We start from the raw sequence: 13,509 nt of genomic DNA, 5'->3' as shown, positions 1-13,509 counted from the left end.
AGTGGAAATGGAGGAGATTTTAGTCTCTTCAGTTGAAAGCCAGCTTGGTGCCCTTGTGTGCTCAGGTTTGTATCAGTCTTCCTAATCACATTTGAAATTTTAACTTGTGGCTAAATGTCAAACCCTTTCTTTTATAACAAATGGGTGCTGGTTTTCAGTCTACTACCTTTCAGTCATGCTGACAGTCAGTGCCTTGTATGGAGTCTCTGATTTACTGCCTCCCCATTTTTATTTTCCTTTTAAAAAGAAATCCATCTAATTCTTCAATTACACTAGGATTTGCTTAAGTGGAGTTTAATTCTAAGGGGACTTAACATTGTCTTCTGCACACCAAATGTCTCATTTAGGGAAGGAGAATGGTGCAGCTGGATTAGGACTACTGACCAGGTGATGATCCCAGCTATGCCTGTGCTAGTAAATTAAGCAGTGGCAGGCAGCGTGTGCACGGGGATGGCTATCTATCTATCTGGTTAATTAATGAGATCCCTGGCATGATTTTGTCTCAGGCCATCTAGGACTCTCCCAGATGATTCCATGGCACAGCCATGGAGTTAGCCTAAGCCAAGGACAGCTTGGATGCAGCCACCTTGTTTGGGAAGCTGAAAGAGTTTAGTAAATGGACACAGCCAGGCCATCTTTGCTTCCTGGTACCGTTTTGTTTTCTGGTATAATTTAACAAAAGCAAGTGCCAGATTCTCCATCTGGGATGGGGTAATCCTGGTTATGTGTACAAATTGAGGGAGGAGAGGCAGGAGAGCAGTCCCATGGAAAGAGATCTGAGGGTTTGGGTTGATGGCAATTTGAATATGAGTCAGCAGTGCCCTGGCAGCCAGAAGGGCCGACTGTGTCCTGGGGTGCATTAAACAGCACAGCTAGCCAGTCAAGGGAGCTGATTGTCCCACTCTGCACTGCACTGGTGCAGCACCACCTCAAGTACTGTGTGCAGTTTTGGGAGTCTCAGTATAAGAAGGACATCAAACTATTCAAGTGTGTCCAGAGGAGCAGCTGAGGTCATTTGGCTTGTTCAGCCTGGAGAAGAGAAGGCTGACGGGTGACCTCATCGCAGTCTACAGCTTCCTCAAGCGGGGCAGCAGAGGGGAAGATGCTGATCTCCTCTCTCTAATGAGCAGTGACAGAACATGAGGAAGGGGGATGAAACTACATCAAGAGAAGTTCAGACTGGACATTAGGAGGGTGGTCAGTCACTGGAACAGGCTCCTCAGGGAATTGGTCATGGCACCAAGCCTGTCAGAGTTCAAGGAGCACTGGGATGATGCTCTTAGTCCTGTGGTTTAGTGTTAGGTGGTCCTGTGAGGAGCAGGGAGTTGGACTCGATGATTCTTATTGGGTGCCTTCCAACTTGAGATATTCTGTGATTTTATGATTCTATAAATGTAGCTTCTGTTTCTGCTCCTGCACATCCCACCTGGCCCAGGGAGCAAGGGGCTTTGCAGTCACCCAGAGCAGGATGCTATGGGGGCCCACCATGTCCTCAGCTCTGCAGTGCTCAAAATCAAAATGACCTGTTGCAGATGTGTTTGATTCCCTGTGCCCAAGATGTTGGGCAAAGCACTTTCCTCAGGGCCAAGCTACATATTGCCATATATGAGCCAGGTAATACAGAACCCAAGAGATCACAACCTCTGAAAACGAGTAGGAAATTACTTCTCTGTGACAGCCATGCTTGCTGCAACCCTTGTACATTAAATACTGAGGTTGTTCAACAATGCAGGGTCGTGAGAAGATTCATTAAAATGTGAAAGGGTACCAGGATTTCCTAAATGAGTGACTTGTTGGAATGATCACACTTGCTGCACCGCAGAGTGGCTTAACTCCCAATTTTCAAATAATGGGGTGGTAAAAGCCTAGCTGTGAGTCCTAATTTATTAATAAAGCGTAAAAATATGGGCTCTAGCACTACTGAGGTTTTTCCTCCTGAATTGTCTTAGAGTAAGTAGCCTAGTAGCTTATTATTTATTTAAGAAACCGATAGAGGTTAAAAAACAAATTACATGATCTCTCTCAGATGTTAGAATTCCAAAGGTATGCACATCTTCCATCATTATTGCCCTGAAGTAAAAATAGTGATGTATATGTAAATTATAGAAATGGAGTAGAGGTCCACCCTGGTACTTCTTTGGTTAATCTCTTGCTCAGGATTGCCAGGTAGTGTCAGTAACAATTCAGGCTGTGGCAAATACATCTTCTGCAAGAAAAGATTCCGATAACTATGGTAATTTTTAAGGAAACCTTATCTCAGATACAGGATAGATAAAAGCCATTTATCATTCTGGAGGCAGTTATGTGATATTATGGGAGAAAATGAACAACTCTTATTTTATGCACTATCTGTGCCTTTCTACTTCACATCTCTTAAAGCAGAGTTACAGCCTTCCTTTCTGAGGCCTTGCTTTTGTGCCCTTACCCCATCTCTTTTACTGATCTCTTTTACCTAAACGAGAGACTCTTAAATAAATTCTGTTCCCATCCCCTAACGACTGAGCTGCCGGGTATGTGCACAGGGGCACAAGCCAGCTCTGGCTTGACTCTGCCCCAGCGGATGGGCTGGCGCTGAAGGACACTACGTGGGGTAAGTCCGTGTGCACCCACTGCCATACCTGGGCACGATGGGCCTCTACCTGCTGCAGGGTCCCAGCCGTACACCCTGCTCAGGCGGTATCTCCAGCCCGTTAGGGACTGCTGAGAGAGAAAGGTAGGGATCTGGGACTGCTGGCATCCATGGGCTCATGCTGCTTCAGCCAGAGCTGAAGATCCACCAGCCAACCTCCCACCTAGATTTACTGCTACATGCTGGCTCTCAACCGTACCAGCTACCTCAGGGACATCCACATGTGTTTGGCACCCGTGTTTGAGCCTGCCTTACTGCTGTAGGATGGCTCCTTGCAGGGAGCATTGCACTGCTCAGGAGCAGCTCTGGAGGAGAGCGGACTGTTGGGAGAGACCGTGAAACAGGTGAGGAACTTGTAGAGATGATCTCCCTGCAGGGAGCCCTGCAGTAACTGCATGCCAGCGTTGTACTCCACATCTCTTCCCAGATCAGACCTGCACAGAAACTGTGGTAGCTGCCCCCTTCTTTGAGGGCTAAGTACAGAGTGCACCATCAAAACCAGTGTGGGCAGGGCATTCTCCCATTATAGCTGCAGCCTGGAGACTGGTAACTGTGTGGCCATGCCCAGGCAGGAAGAAAGGGCCACTGGTCTGTCCTGGCTTGGCTAAAATATGCCTGAGTGCCTGGTCTGGGCAGCATCCAGCATCTCTTGCAGAGAATGGAGTAAAGCCTATTTTTCCCTCTGGCTGGTCTGAGAGACAGAGGTGACTCTTCAGAGACCCGCTGTGGGGCCCTGCCCTTGGAGAACGTCAGACTCAGTCTTCAAACTCTTCCTGCCAGGAGCAGCACCGGAAGGTGCCTGGACCAAATCGGGGCAGGGCAGGAGCACAGGCCCCAAATCATCCCAAGTCATCAGATAGCAACTAGCAAATGTGTGTCTCCGGACTGACCTTCCAGTGACACGCTCAGCAATGTGTTTGCACAGTTCATTGCAAAAGAGTGGTGTGTCCCCTTTCCTAAGCTGTATATCCATACTATGCCATCTACCAGGTGCTCCTGGCACTTTCAGCTGCCCCAGATCTGCTCAGCATCACTGTTACGGGTATTTCCCAGCTCCACTTTGCCCCCAGACTTCTGGCCCTCAGTCCCCAGGTGCATTGAGCATCTCCCCATACTCCCTGCCGACGTCTGCATCAGCTCTCCAGAGCAGCCAGCCCATCACCTCCAGCCAGGCACCAGGTGAAACCCAGCCCAGGAGCCTCCTTACTGCCCACACCTCAGGTCATTCATGGTGGCTACAGCCAGCGCCAGCCCCAGCTAACAAGGACATAATGATCAGGTCTCATTCCTGAAGTGGAGTCATTATTGCATTAGTTGGATATCTCCACCAGGAGATGTTTCAGCTCGGTCTAAAATGGATCTTTGCAGAGATGAGCTGTGTGTAGTGGCAGTTTTATTTGCAAAGATCCTTCTGTGGGAATGAGGGCATTTCCCTTTCAGAGGCCCACAGTGATTTATAAATCACACACATTTGTGAATCAGAATTTACAGGTGCTGCCCATGACCTGGTAAAGATGAAGAGCAGCAACAGATGTGAATCCCCCAAACTATCACAGTCAATACTGCAACATGGGCTTTCCATAGAGAGCCCACAGCAGCACAGAGGAGGACGTGTTAGGACACTAACACACTTCTCCAGGGAAACTGGTCCCTTTCCAAATGCCACACTGGCTTCCTTGGTTCCAAAATTTGACCAAAGAAAGGCCTGACCTCCTGCCGCACTCCAAAACCTGATGTTTATCGCATACACTTCTGGCCCCAGGCTTTGATTCCATTGGTGACTTATGAAGAATTGTTCTTCATGAGCACCTCTCAACTGTGAAAGATCAAAGAAAGCATAAAGGAAACATATGTCTGGCCTTTCTTGGCAGATGTCAAGAAGACATAGCACTTGGTAGCACACCTGAAGAAATAGCACTCATTCTCTCTGGTGAATTATTCAACAGCTGAGGCCATCTGGTTCATTCAAAAACTTTGATTTCATGAGCTTCATTAGTGGCTGCCTTGCCCTTGAAAGGATCCTCAGGGTTATTCAGTAGGAAATCACTCTTGATTTCTTCCTGCTTGTTAACACAATGTGACATTTAATTGCAGTCAGTAGAGACCTGGTTTAGTGCTGGTTGAAGTTCAGAGCTGACCTACATGCAGAGACATATTTATATTTGCCTCCCTCCACTGGCTTTCAGGGGCAGCATCTGCAGAGTAAGCCCAGCACTTGAAGGGAACCGCCTTTGATAATGAATGGTTCTTTTCCCTTAAACAGAAGTCCCTGTTCACAGCATAGTTTGACCTGCCTGTTGTAAAGTTTCAGCTGGTTCAGAAAGCGACCTTTGCGGAGACAGCTTGTGCTACGTCCGTTGTCCCGATGGGCTGGACCTTATACAAGGGGAGAACAGGACCCTGCTTTGTGCTGCCTAGAAATGCCGCCGCAAACGTGAATACCAATGCAATGTCCCTGCTCTTTTTGGTGGATTACCACCATACGTGTTTGGTTTTCAGCAGTTTCCTGAAAGAAAGTGCAGTGGTGTACACAGTGCAAAACTTCTGCAAGTAATTAGAATGCTCCTGTGCCTCAGCTGGTATTTCCCCCACCGTATTTGAAATTCCACTTCTGAATCAAACCCAAACAATGTGAATCCCACTCTTGCATCCATCTTCAGATGTTGAGAGTGGAGCCACCACCCTGGGTGCCACCACCCTCACAGGGAGGTGGGGACGGCCGCTTGACTGGTGTCAGACCTCTAACGCAGCAGCAGCAGAAGCAGCAGCAGCTGCCATGCCCCAGGAGTACCTGTGTCTCTCCACCAACACCAGCCAGGAGCTGCCGCAACACAAGGGCTGGGACTTCACCAGACAACTCCACGCTGATCTCTCAGACTGACCTACCAGGCAGGAGAGGCCTTGAAATGGCCTCTAACTTCTTTTTTTCTTTATGAAGAGAAGGAAAATTGCTCCAAGAAATAGGAGAATTCAGCATCTGAAGAAATATTCCGTAATGTTATTCCACTCTTTTAATATTGGAGGAATAATGACAAAAAGCAAACAAAACCAACTTGCCCCCCTGGCCCAAGGTACTCCAAAGGGTCGGCACCCAGGCAGAGAAAGAGAGGAGCCTGCTGCAGAGAAGCTGTTCAGTCAAAACAACATGGTTTTGAAAACCCTTGGGAATGGGCTTTACTTTTTTCCTGTAGATACCTGGCCTGACAAATGACTTCATTTGGAGTCCAACTTCCCTCTTCGTCTCCTGGGCAAGAAATATTGGAAGGGATTACGTTTTACAGAGTATATACTGAGGAGATGAAGGAGCAAGATTGTATAAGGCTGTGGAAGCAAAATATAAAAAACTAGCCTGGTCAAGCAAAGTCACAGCTTTGTGGGGAGATTAGCCTGGTGCAATGTAAGGTAGGAAGTTAAGATGTTACAGCTCTTCTAGGACAAGGCATTTTTGTATTTTTTTTTTTTTTAAATGTTGCTTTGCAAGAGTTTAAACTCCACCAAAAAACCCCATTTATTCCACAATTGAAGAGTTTAACTGGGGGGTTAGAGCAGAACACCAACTGGGGCAATTATGCTGGGAGAACTGGAAAGATTTGAAGCCCCCAGAACCTCGTCCGGGTAGCTGTCAGTGGTCTTGAGGCTCATAAAGTTCCTATCACTGAAATGGCTCCCTAGAGGATTTGTGTTGTTCCCTTGCTTTCCCAAATCAGAGGAGAAGCAGGCTTAGTCTTGACATCTTTCAGACTAACCAGAAAAACCCAAGGCCTAATGACAATGTCTTATTCTGAATGAGAAGCCTAATGCATCTGCAATAATGTTTCACTTCAGCAGTCTCCCAGTGGCATGAGGCTCAGCAGGTTAAAAGGAGAGTCAGAAAGGCTCAGTGCTTTAGCATTTAACACATTCTAAATGTTCTATCATACAACAAGATAACAAACAGCTCTGCGGTCAAACTTCAAAGGTCCATGCCCTGTTGAAAGTCACTACAACTTGTTTCTAAAAGCTTTAAACTCTGCAAGGAGGTGCTGTAAACATAACCCTGCCACAAGCAGTTTTCTCTGAGTGCTGCAAGACAGCCGTGGTGTATCTGTTTTTTGTTTTTTTGTTTTTTTGTTTTTTGTTTTTTTTTTAATCAGCAAGCCTGACAGAAAAGATGTATTTTGCTGCAAGATATGAGACTTAAATTTTGAGTGTATGCTAGTGAAGTCAACCTACAGTAGCAAGTCTTTAAGTAGTCTCCAGAGGAACAACCTCCCTGGCAACTAATTTTTCTGGTGTATAGGTTCAACTGTTTAAAGTCTTCCAAGTAAAACTCCCCTCCCTCCTCCGCTCTCCGCGTGTTCCCCCTCGTGCAGGCTGCTTGTCATACGGAGTCCTCCTAGCAAACAGGAGCAGGATTTTGTAATGACCAGCTGGTAGAAAGAAGGAAAGTACATTGTGTTACTGGGCTGTCAGAGCTGCAAGGCTCACTGTTTAAATCAGCCTTTAAAGACCACAGTGTTAAACTGTATATTGAACATCTGCCCATTGCAAAAAATTGGATTTTTACAAGACAATCTTGGACTTCTCTGGATGTACAGTAATTTAGATATTTGTTCCTTGTAATGAGGGCAAAGACTGAGCAGCTCCATCTTACTGGCGACAATTATAAACTCTGAGCAAGACAGATGCCAAGACCATCTGCTTCAAGAAAGACAGCCTTCTTACCAGCAAGTTGCATGAGGGTATGTGGGATATTTCCCCCTCTCGCATATGAAAAAATTCCAAGAAAAAGATGGCACAAGGCCAAAGGAACCATCAAGTTTCCCAGGCAGAACTCCAAGAATGGTGCTGGAGATAGTTCACTTATCTGTAAAACTTCCGCTGTAAAAGTAATTGGCATTAATAAAAGTGGCAGCAAATTGGCACATCATTTCTGAAAGTTACAGATGCATGATCAAGGGGAACAAAATTATGATGCTGTGACAGCAGCCCTGCATTCCAGCTTGCGTATATTCCTTCCCGGCAGTGTGACACGCTTCCCTCCAGGCCTCCCAAGAAGCGCCTTTTGGCTCGAATCACTTTGTTGCATTCTCTGCCGAATGTTAGGGGAGAATAAATTGGGGGAACTCTAAACACACTCTTCCCTTTTCTCCCAAAGCTGCCTTTTCCCTGGTTCTGTCTGTTCACACGCCAAGTTCAGCCTAGGGGTCTCAGTCTAGACTTGTTCTGACCAACATTTGTAACAGACCAATTTCTGGTGAAACATGAAATTGGGAAGATAAGAGAAGGACATGATTTGAGTTAATTAGCCCAGCAAGAAATCTTTTCCCAGGTGGCTGCTGAAAAGACAAGTCTAGACTCGCACCACAGACACATGCCGTCTATCTTTGTGCACAGCAAACTAGCTGACAATGTGAGCTTTGGAGTTTGCAACTCTGAAGCTGACAAGAGAGAATTAGCCTCATAAAAATTCCCCCTCCGGGCTTCAATGCAGATGTGAGAAATTCCACAAAAGATTAACATGGTGACCAACTGTGCGAGGGACAAAGGATTTTATCTGAAAGTTTCTAGAGGAATTTTGATTCTGGACTTGTTGCAAACATTTAATCCCAGTTCATCAACTCCAGCAGAATTTGAGTCAACCTTTCTTATTTTTGTTCCCCAAAGGCAACACTCAGTATATTACCATTAAAGTTTATAAACTTATTTTTATACTTACTATACACACTTGTGTGTGTGTTTGTGTACATGTATATTTCTGCCTGATAGGTGACACGAGAAAACACGGTACCAACTACAGAGCGAAATAGTTTGTGTATTATGATTTAAAGGCTTTTAAGCATTTGGGAAAGATGTTTCTGACAAGGAAGCTAATAAACATTCCTGTGAGAAGTTTTTCTATCTGCTCTATTCCTCTTCTTCTCCCCACTTCCCTGTACTTATAAGCTGCTAATGGTCAGGGCACACTGCCACGTATCCATTTAGGAAATGTATTTTAAGGAAGAAAACTGTTCTGAATTATTTCAGCCCACCTTCCCCTGAAGCAGCACCCGGGCCACAGTGCACACCAGAGCTCAACTCCCAGCTCAGGAGTCAAGTCTTCCCCGTGAAAAGAACCACGTCAGAAATTCACCCTTGGTGACAGGGCAGTGGCTCACTCCCACCCACACCCTGAAGAGCTAAGACACAGGAACAGCCTCTCCTTTCCCTGCAGAGGAGAGTCCTCCAGGACACAGCAGACCAGCTCTTTCCTCTCTCTCCAGGCTCTACCATTTCTTATCTCAGTACTTGCATGGGTGTGTGGCTGGGCAATACCCAGTTACCACCAGTACACTGCTGGTGAAAACAGTGTGTGGGGTTTTTCAGGTACACAAGGCTACTGAGATGGGAAAGTAAACAGAAACGTGAAGTTGGTGCAGTTACATAATGGCATGAATGGGCAGTGGAAAGATGCTCAAGCTCAGCTTTAGAGTTGGTCTAAACATACGCATGCTCCATGTTCCCTCACAAGGGCCTAACTTTAGCAAGTACTCTTTGAAAGAGCAGAAGTGGTTTTTTTATTAACAAGACCAAAACCAACAAAAACCCCACAAAACAACCAACCCATTTCCTTCCATCTACACAATTTGAGATTCTTTGCATCTCATCTACAGAAGTGCCTTATGTACTATCCTGCTGTCAATTAAGGCAATTATGCCTTTGCTATTGTTTATAATTGATGAGCCGTGACTGGATTTATAAGCAAACCCTATAGCGTAATTCAAAACTGTAATTAAAGACTAATCAATGGGATAAATTCGTTAAACGTTTTTGTTTCCATTATGTGCTCAAAAAGAGAGCATAGAGGAAGAAAGGATTTTTTTACTAAAGGGAATACATCAGCATTAGTTTTGTATGAGCAGCGTGAGAGAATGAGTTTATCCGAATGCTGGTACAACTGCAAGTTAAAATACCAAATGGTAAGAAATATTGTACATGGACACTGCTAGACAGAAGAACTGAATGAAGACAAACAGACTTTTTATAAAAAGATTTATTAAAAATAAGTTCTTTAAGAGAAAAAGTGTGACATGTATATACATTAAGTTGTCAAAATCTTTATGGGGCTTATAATACAATGTATTCCAATCCGAACAAGAGACAATCACTTTTTTTCTTTTAGTATGTTGTGCTTATTGGAAAGTAACAGCATATGGGAAGAGAAAAAACCAACACAATACACAACCATTACAAGAAAAATCTTGAAACTGAGGACTACTTGCAAAGATGAAACTCAGTGATCAGCATGATGCTATTGTTAAATACACACAGAAGCCAAAAGTTTATGAATACAGTCTTCAGTTGATACAGTTTATCTGACAACTGCCAGCTTCCGATTAGTTCTTCACTCCTCCTGTGAATTAACAGATCTTAGCAAGTGGGTTTCTGTTCTGTAAAGGTAGAAGTATTTTGAGGACAACAAAATACCACCCCAAACCAGGTAAATAAATGCATCTTTTTCAGCTCTATTGCAGTAAATATCAAAGATTTCTTCTTAGGAAGAGAGTCACACAATCGCTGGTTTCTCCTTTAACTCTGACAGCCAGAACCACAAAAATAGTTTTTCTTAAAATTACTTTATTTTACAAGAGTGTTTTGCACAAACAGTGACATGACAAACTAACACTTGATTCTGCATGCTTCAGATGACCTCAGCTTCTCATACCCAGAGGTCATATTTAGAACTATATCCTTTCAGTTGTGTCTTCTGAAGACTTCCCATTTTTTAGTGCATATATACAGCCAGCTGAGAACTGCAGTATTACAAACGTGTACCCATCCTTACAGCAGAATTCACTCTACTCTCAGATGTAAGCAGGACTTATGTCTTTAGATCTTCGTAGCATCCTCTTTAGTCCCATAGCTTAATAAGACCATCCCAGCCACATGTAATGACTTTAGATGTTTCATGCGGATGCCACACTGCACCGATACAGACTTTATCATGTGCTTTTAATCTGCTGTAGAGTTTTGTTGTCTTCCAGTCCCAGATGTTAAGTTTTCCATCTGCATCTCCAGATATCACGTAGCTGTATAAAGAGGATTAAAATAAAAGCTGTATCATGTGTGAAGACTGCTTGTATTATAATACCTTTACACCGAGCAGCGGAAAAGAGCTTCACCCAGTGAGCTTCCTGTCTGACAGTCTGCAAACACACCTACCAAAGAATTAGCATTCATGCTGTGCTCTAAAGCGTACAAGTCCTGCAGAAGGTGATTCATCAACTGCGAGGTAAATGTGCTAAGCAATGCGATTATACCATACACTGTGTTACTGGAACTAAAGGGAATACATCAGCAAAAGAGAAAGTGCCAGAAGTTTCTCTAAAATTTATAGAGACTGCTTTCCACTTTTTCCTCCAGTTTTGCTGAGGCTATTCTCCAGTTTTTATAGCAATAAATATCTTATGTACATACAGTGGTAAATGTATGGGTGTATTACTAAGCAAACGGGATGAGAAAGATGGTTCTCTGAACAATAAATGAGGATACCCACGTCAGACCTGCAAACTGGGAAAACTGGGCAAGTCTGAATCCCAGGTATTCTAGACAAGCGCGTACTGCGGGAATAAACCCTGTGCTGCAGACCATGTGCAAAGAGAGCCAGATGCGAGTCAGAAGAGGCAGCCTCCTGTGCAGCACCAGGGCTAGGCAGACCAAGGGGAGGCTCTGCATGGTTTAACAGGAGTGTAAATCATCTTTGCAGAATGGGGAATCTGGACTACATGGACTGTTTTCTTAATGTTGCTCACAGCAACCACTGAGTATAACTTAGTCCTATCAAATGACAAGGATAAACTTTCCGTTCTGCTGCTTGGCTAGAGAACTCTGATACTGAGTTAGCAGGGTGGCTGTGCATCAATGAATGTTGCAGAGTATTCAAAAAGAAATTGAGTGTCTGTGCCAGCAAGTTTTAAGATGAAGCTCATTCCCACAAAAACTTACCTCATGTCAGGTGAAAAATCCACTTGACAAGCGTAGCCAGCTACCATGTGACCTTTGAAAATTTTCTTTTTGTTTAATCTGAATCTATTCTGAGCTCCAAAAATCAGAATTTGGTTATCCATCGACTGGCAAGCCAACCATTTCCCTATAAATGCAATAAACAAAGGTGGTATCAGAGTGTCACATCTGAAGGAACAGACTTAACTGGAATGTTTTAAGAGATTTTTATAACCTTTCTTGCACTATCTTACTCCAGATTTTCATTCTGTACTAGGGTTCTAGGTAGCAGCTGATATTGCTTCTGCCTGGTACAACTGCCAAGAGGCAAGACCCTATGTTTGACAGGATTGGGGACGCCTATTCCTACAAAATGCATTCAGGACTCTAGAAAAGTTCTGGCTGTTACAACAATGTGCTGCATCAACCCCACTGACTTACTGGTAAGTTTTTAAGCTACTGAGTAAGCTTGCTGGTGCACATAATCAAGTAATTCAGATGAGGGGAAAAAACCCATCTAGCTGCAATCTATTGGATACCTGTTTTGTGGGTACTGTAAGATGGTCACCTCTTATTTTCTTTACGGGAAAAACAGGTCTAAGGTAGACTCAGGAGTCTGAAAATCCTTATGTTTTTCCTGCCCTAATGGAATGCAATTTAATAAAGATACTGTAGTCAAGGAAGAAACCCCAGGCTTTTCTAATCTTAACTCTATCTCATTCTGCATCTTGGCAGTGCATTAACTCCTGCCTGAGAATCCAATGAAGATGATGTGCTACAGAACACCATTGAATAGAGACTTCTGTCCTGAACGCTGCATATCGTCACTGCCTTTACAGTGTTTTGTGCAAACAGTGATAACATAAAATGTGCTGACTTGACTGTAAATCTGATCACACTTCCAGCTACTAGCTTGGAATATGAGGATTTTCTTAAGCCTCCCAAAAAAGCAAATCAAGTGTGTACCCCAAGCATGTTATTCTCCTCTTCTACTTTTTAAAAGGTTGGTTTCCTGCATTGCTTAGGAGGAAAAATTTAATGGATGGGATTCATAAATCAGTGCCCCTAAGCAGAAAAATTCCATACTTGTAAAATTTTCTATTTACTTTTCTTTAAAGGACTCATTTAGCTCCAAAATTATGCATGATGTGTCTGGCACAATCTGTAGCATAATTACTCCAAAAGAACTTGGTTTTTGTGATACTGGACTACTGCAGGTCAAGATAATGTTAGTTAATGGGACAGGTGATGTCTTGAGCTGAAAAGATGACTACTTCATTCCTACCATCATTTACTGTCTCATCTCAGAAATCAAACACTCAAATGGTGGCCAGCCAGAACTGGAAAAAGAATGAGAAATCCAGTATTTCGACGTGGAAGAATGAGACAAACTGAAAAACTGGATCAGAATACAGCAAGTTGTGCAATTTCAGAAACAGGGGTTGAAAAAGGCCAGCTTGGGAAGCTACCATTTTTAAATGTAGCTATCTCTTTCTCCAGAATCTTCCTTTTTATGTTAGAAACCCACTTCTATTGTTAAGAATAAAATGTTTACACTGCAAAACAAATACAATTTGATGCTGATAGCTGGCTGAAAACATTAGTTGTGCAACAAGTTGATCAGCAACTACTTAACATAATGGGACTGTTAACTGTAAATGTGTCAGCACTTCAATAATGTTGACATTAAAGCTATTTAATTTTGGCCAAAACAGATAACAGAGATTTTTGTCCTGTTAGAAGGATTTTCACTGATTACTCAAGGTACTAAACCTTTATCCTCCTTCAGTTTGATTCTAACTGAAGAACATAAACACCAGTGAAACATTAACATACAGAAACACTGAGATAATTTGGGATTTCTCTTATGCCAGAGTTATTTGGGCTATATTCAGAACACAAAGGAACAGCATTAACAG

General features: G+C 43.6%; 1 protein-coding gene across 1 annotated transcript in view; it reads right to left on the bottom strand.

Annotated features, from left to right (window-relative positions):
- Positions 1-9,623: 9,623 nt before the first annotated feature.
- Positions 9,624-13,509, bottom strand: part of CDC40 (cell division cycle 40) — a 41,684-nt gene continuing 37,798 nt past the window's right edge. Inside the window, exons 14-15 of the mRNA XM_074862269.1 lie at positions 11,594-11,738; positions 9,624-10,677 (exon numbers count right to left, since the gene is read on the bottom strand). Coding sequence (XP_074718370.1) covers positions 10,500-10,677; positions 11,594-11,738 — 323 coding nt within the window. The 3' untranslated portion in view covers positions 9,624-10,499. The remainder of the gene's footprint in view (positions 10,678-11,593; positions 11,739-13,509) is intronic.

The sequence above is a fragment of the Strix uralensis genome, chromosome 3 (assembly GCF_047716275.1).
Source record: "Strix uralensis isolate ZFMK-TIS-50842 chromosome 3, bStrUra1, whole genome shotgun sequence".
Lineage (NCBI taxonomy): Eukaryota > Metazoa > Chordata > Aves > Strigiformes > Strigidae > Strix > Strix uralensis.
This window is presented reverse-complemented; position numbering and strand designations above follow the sequence as displayed.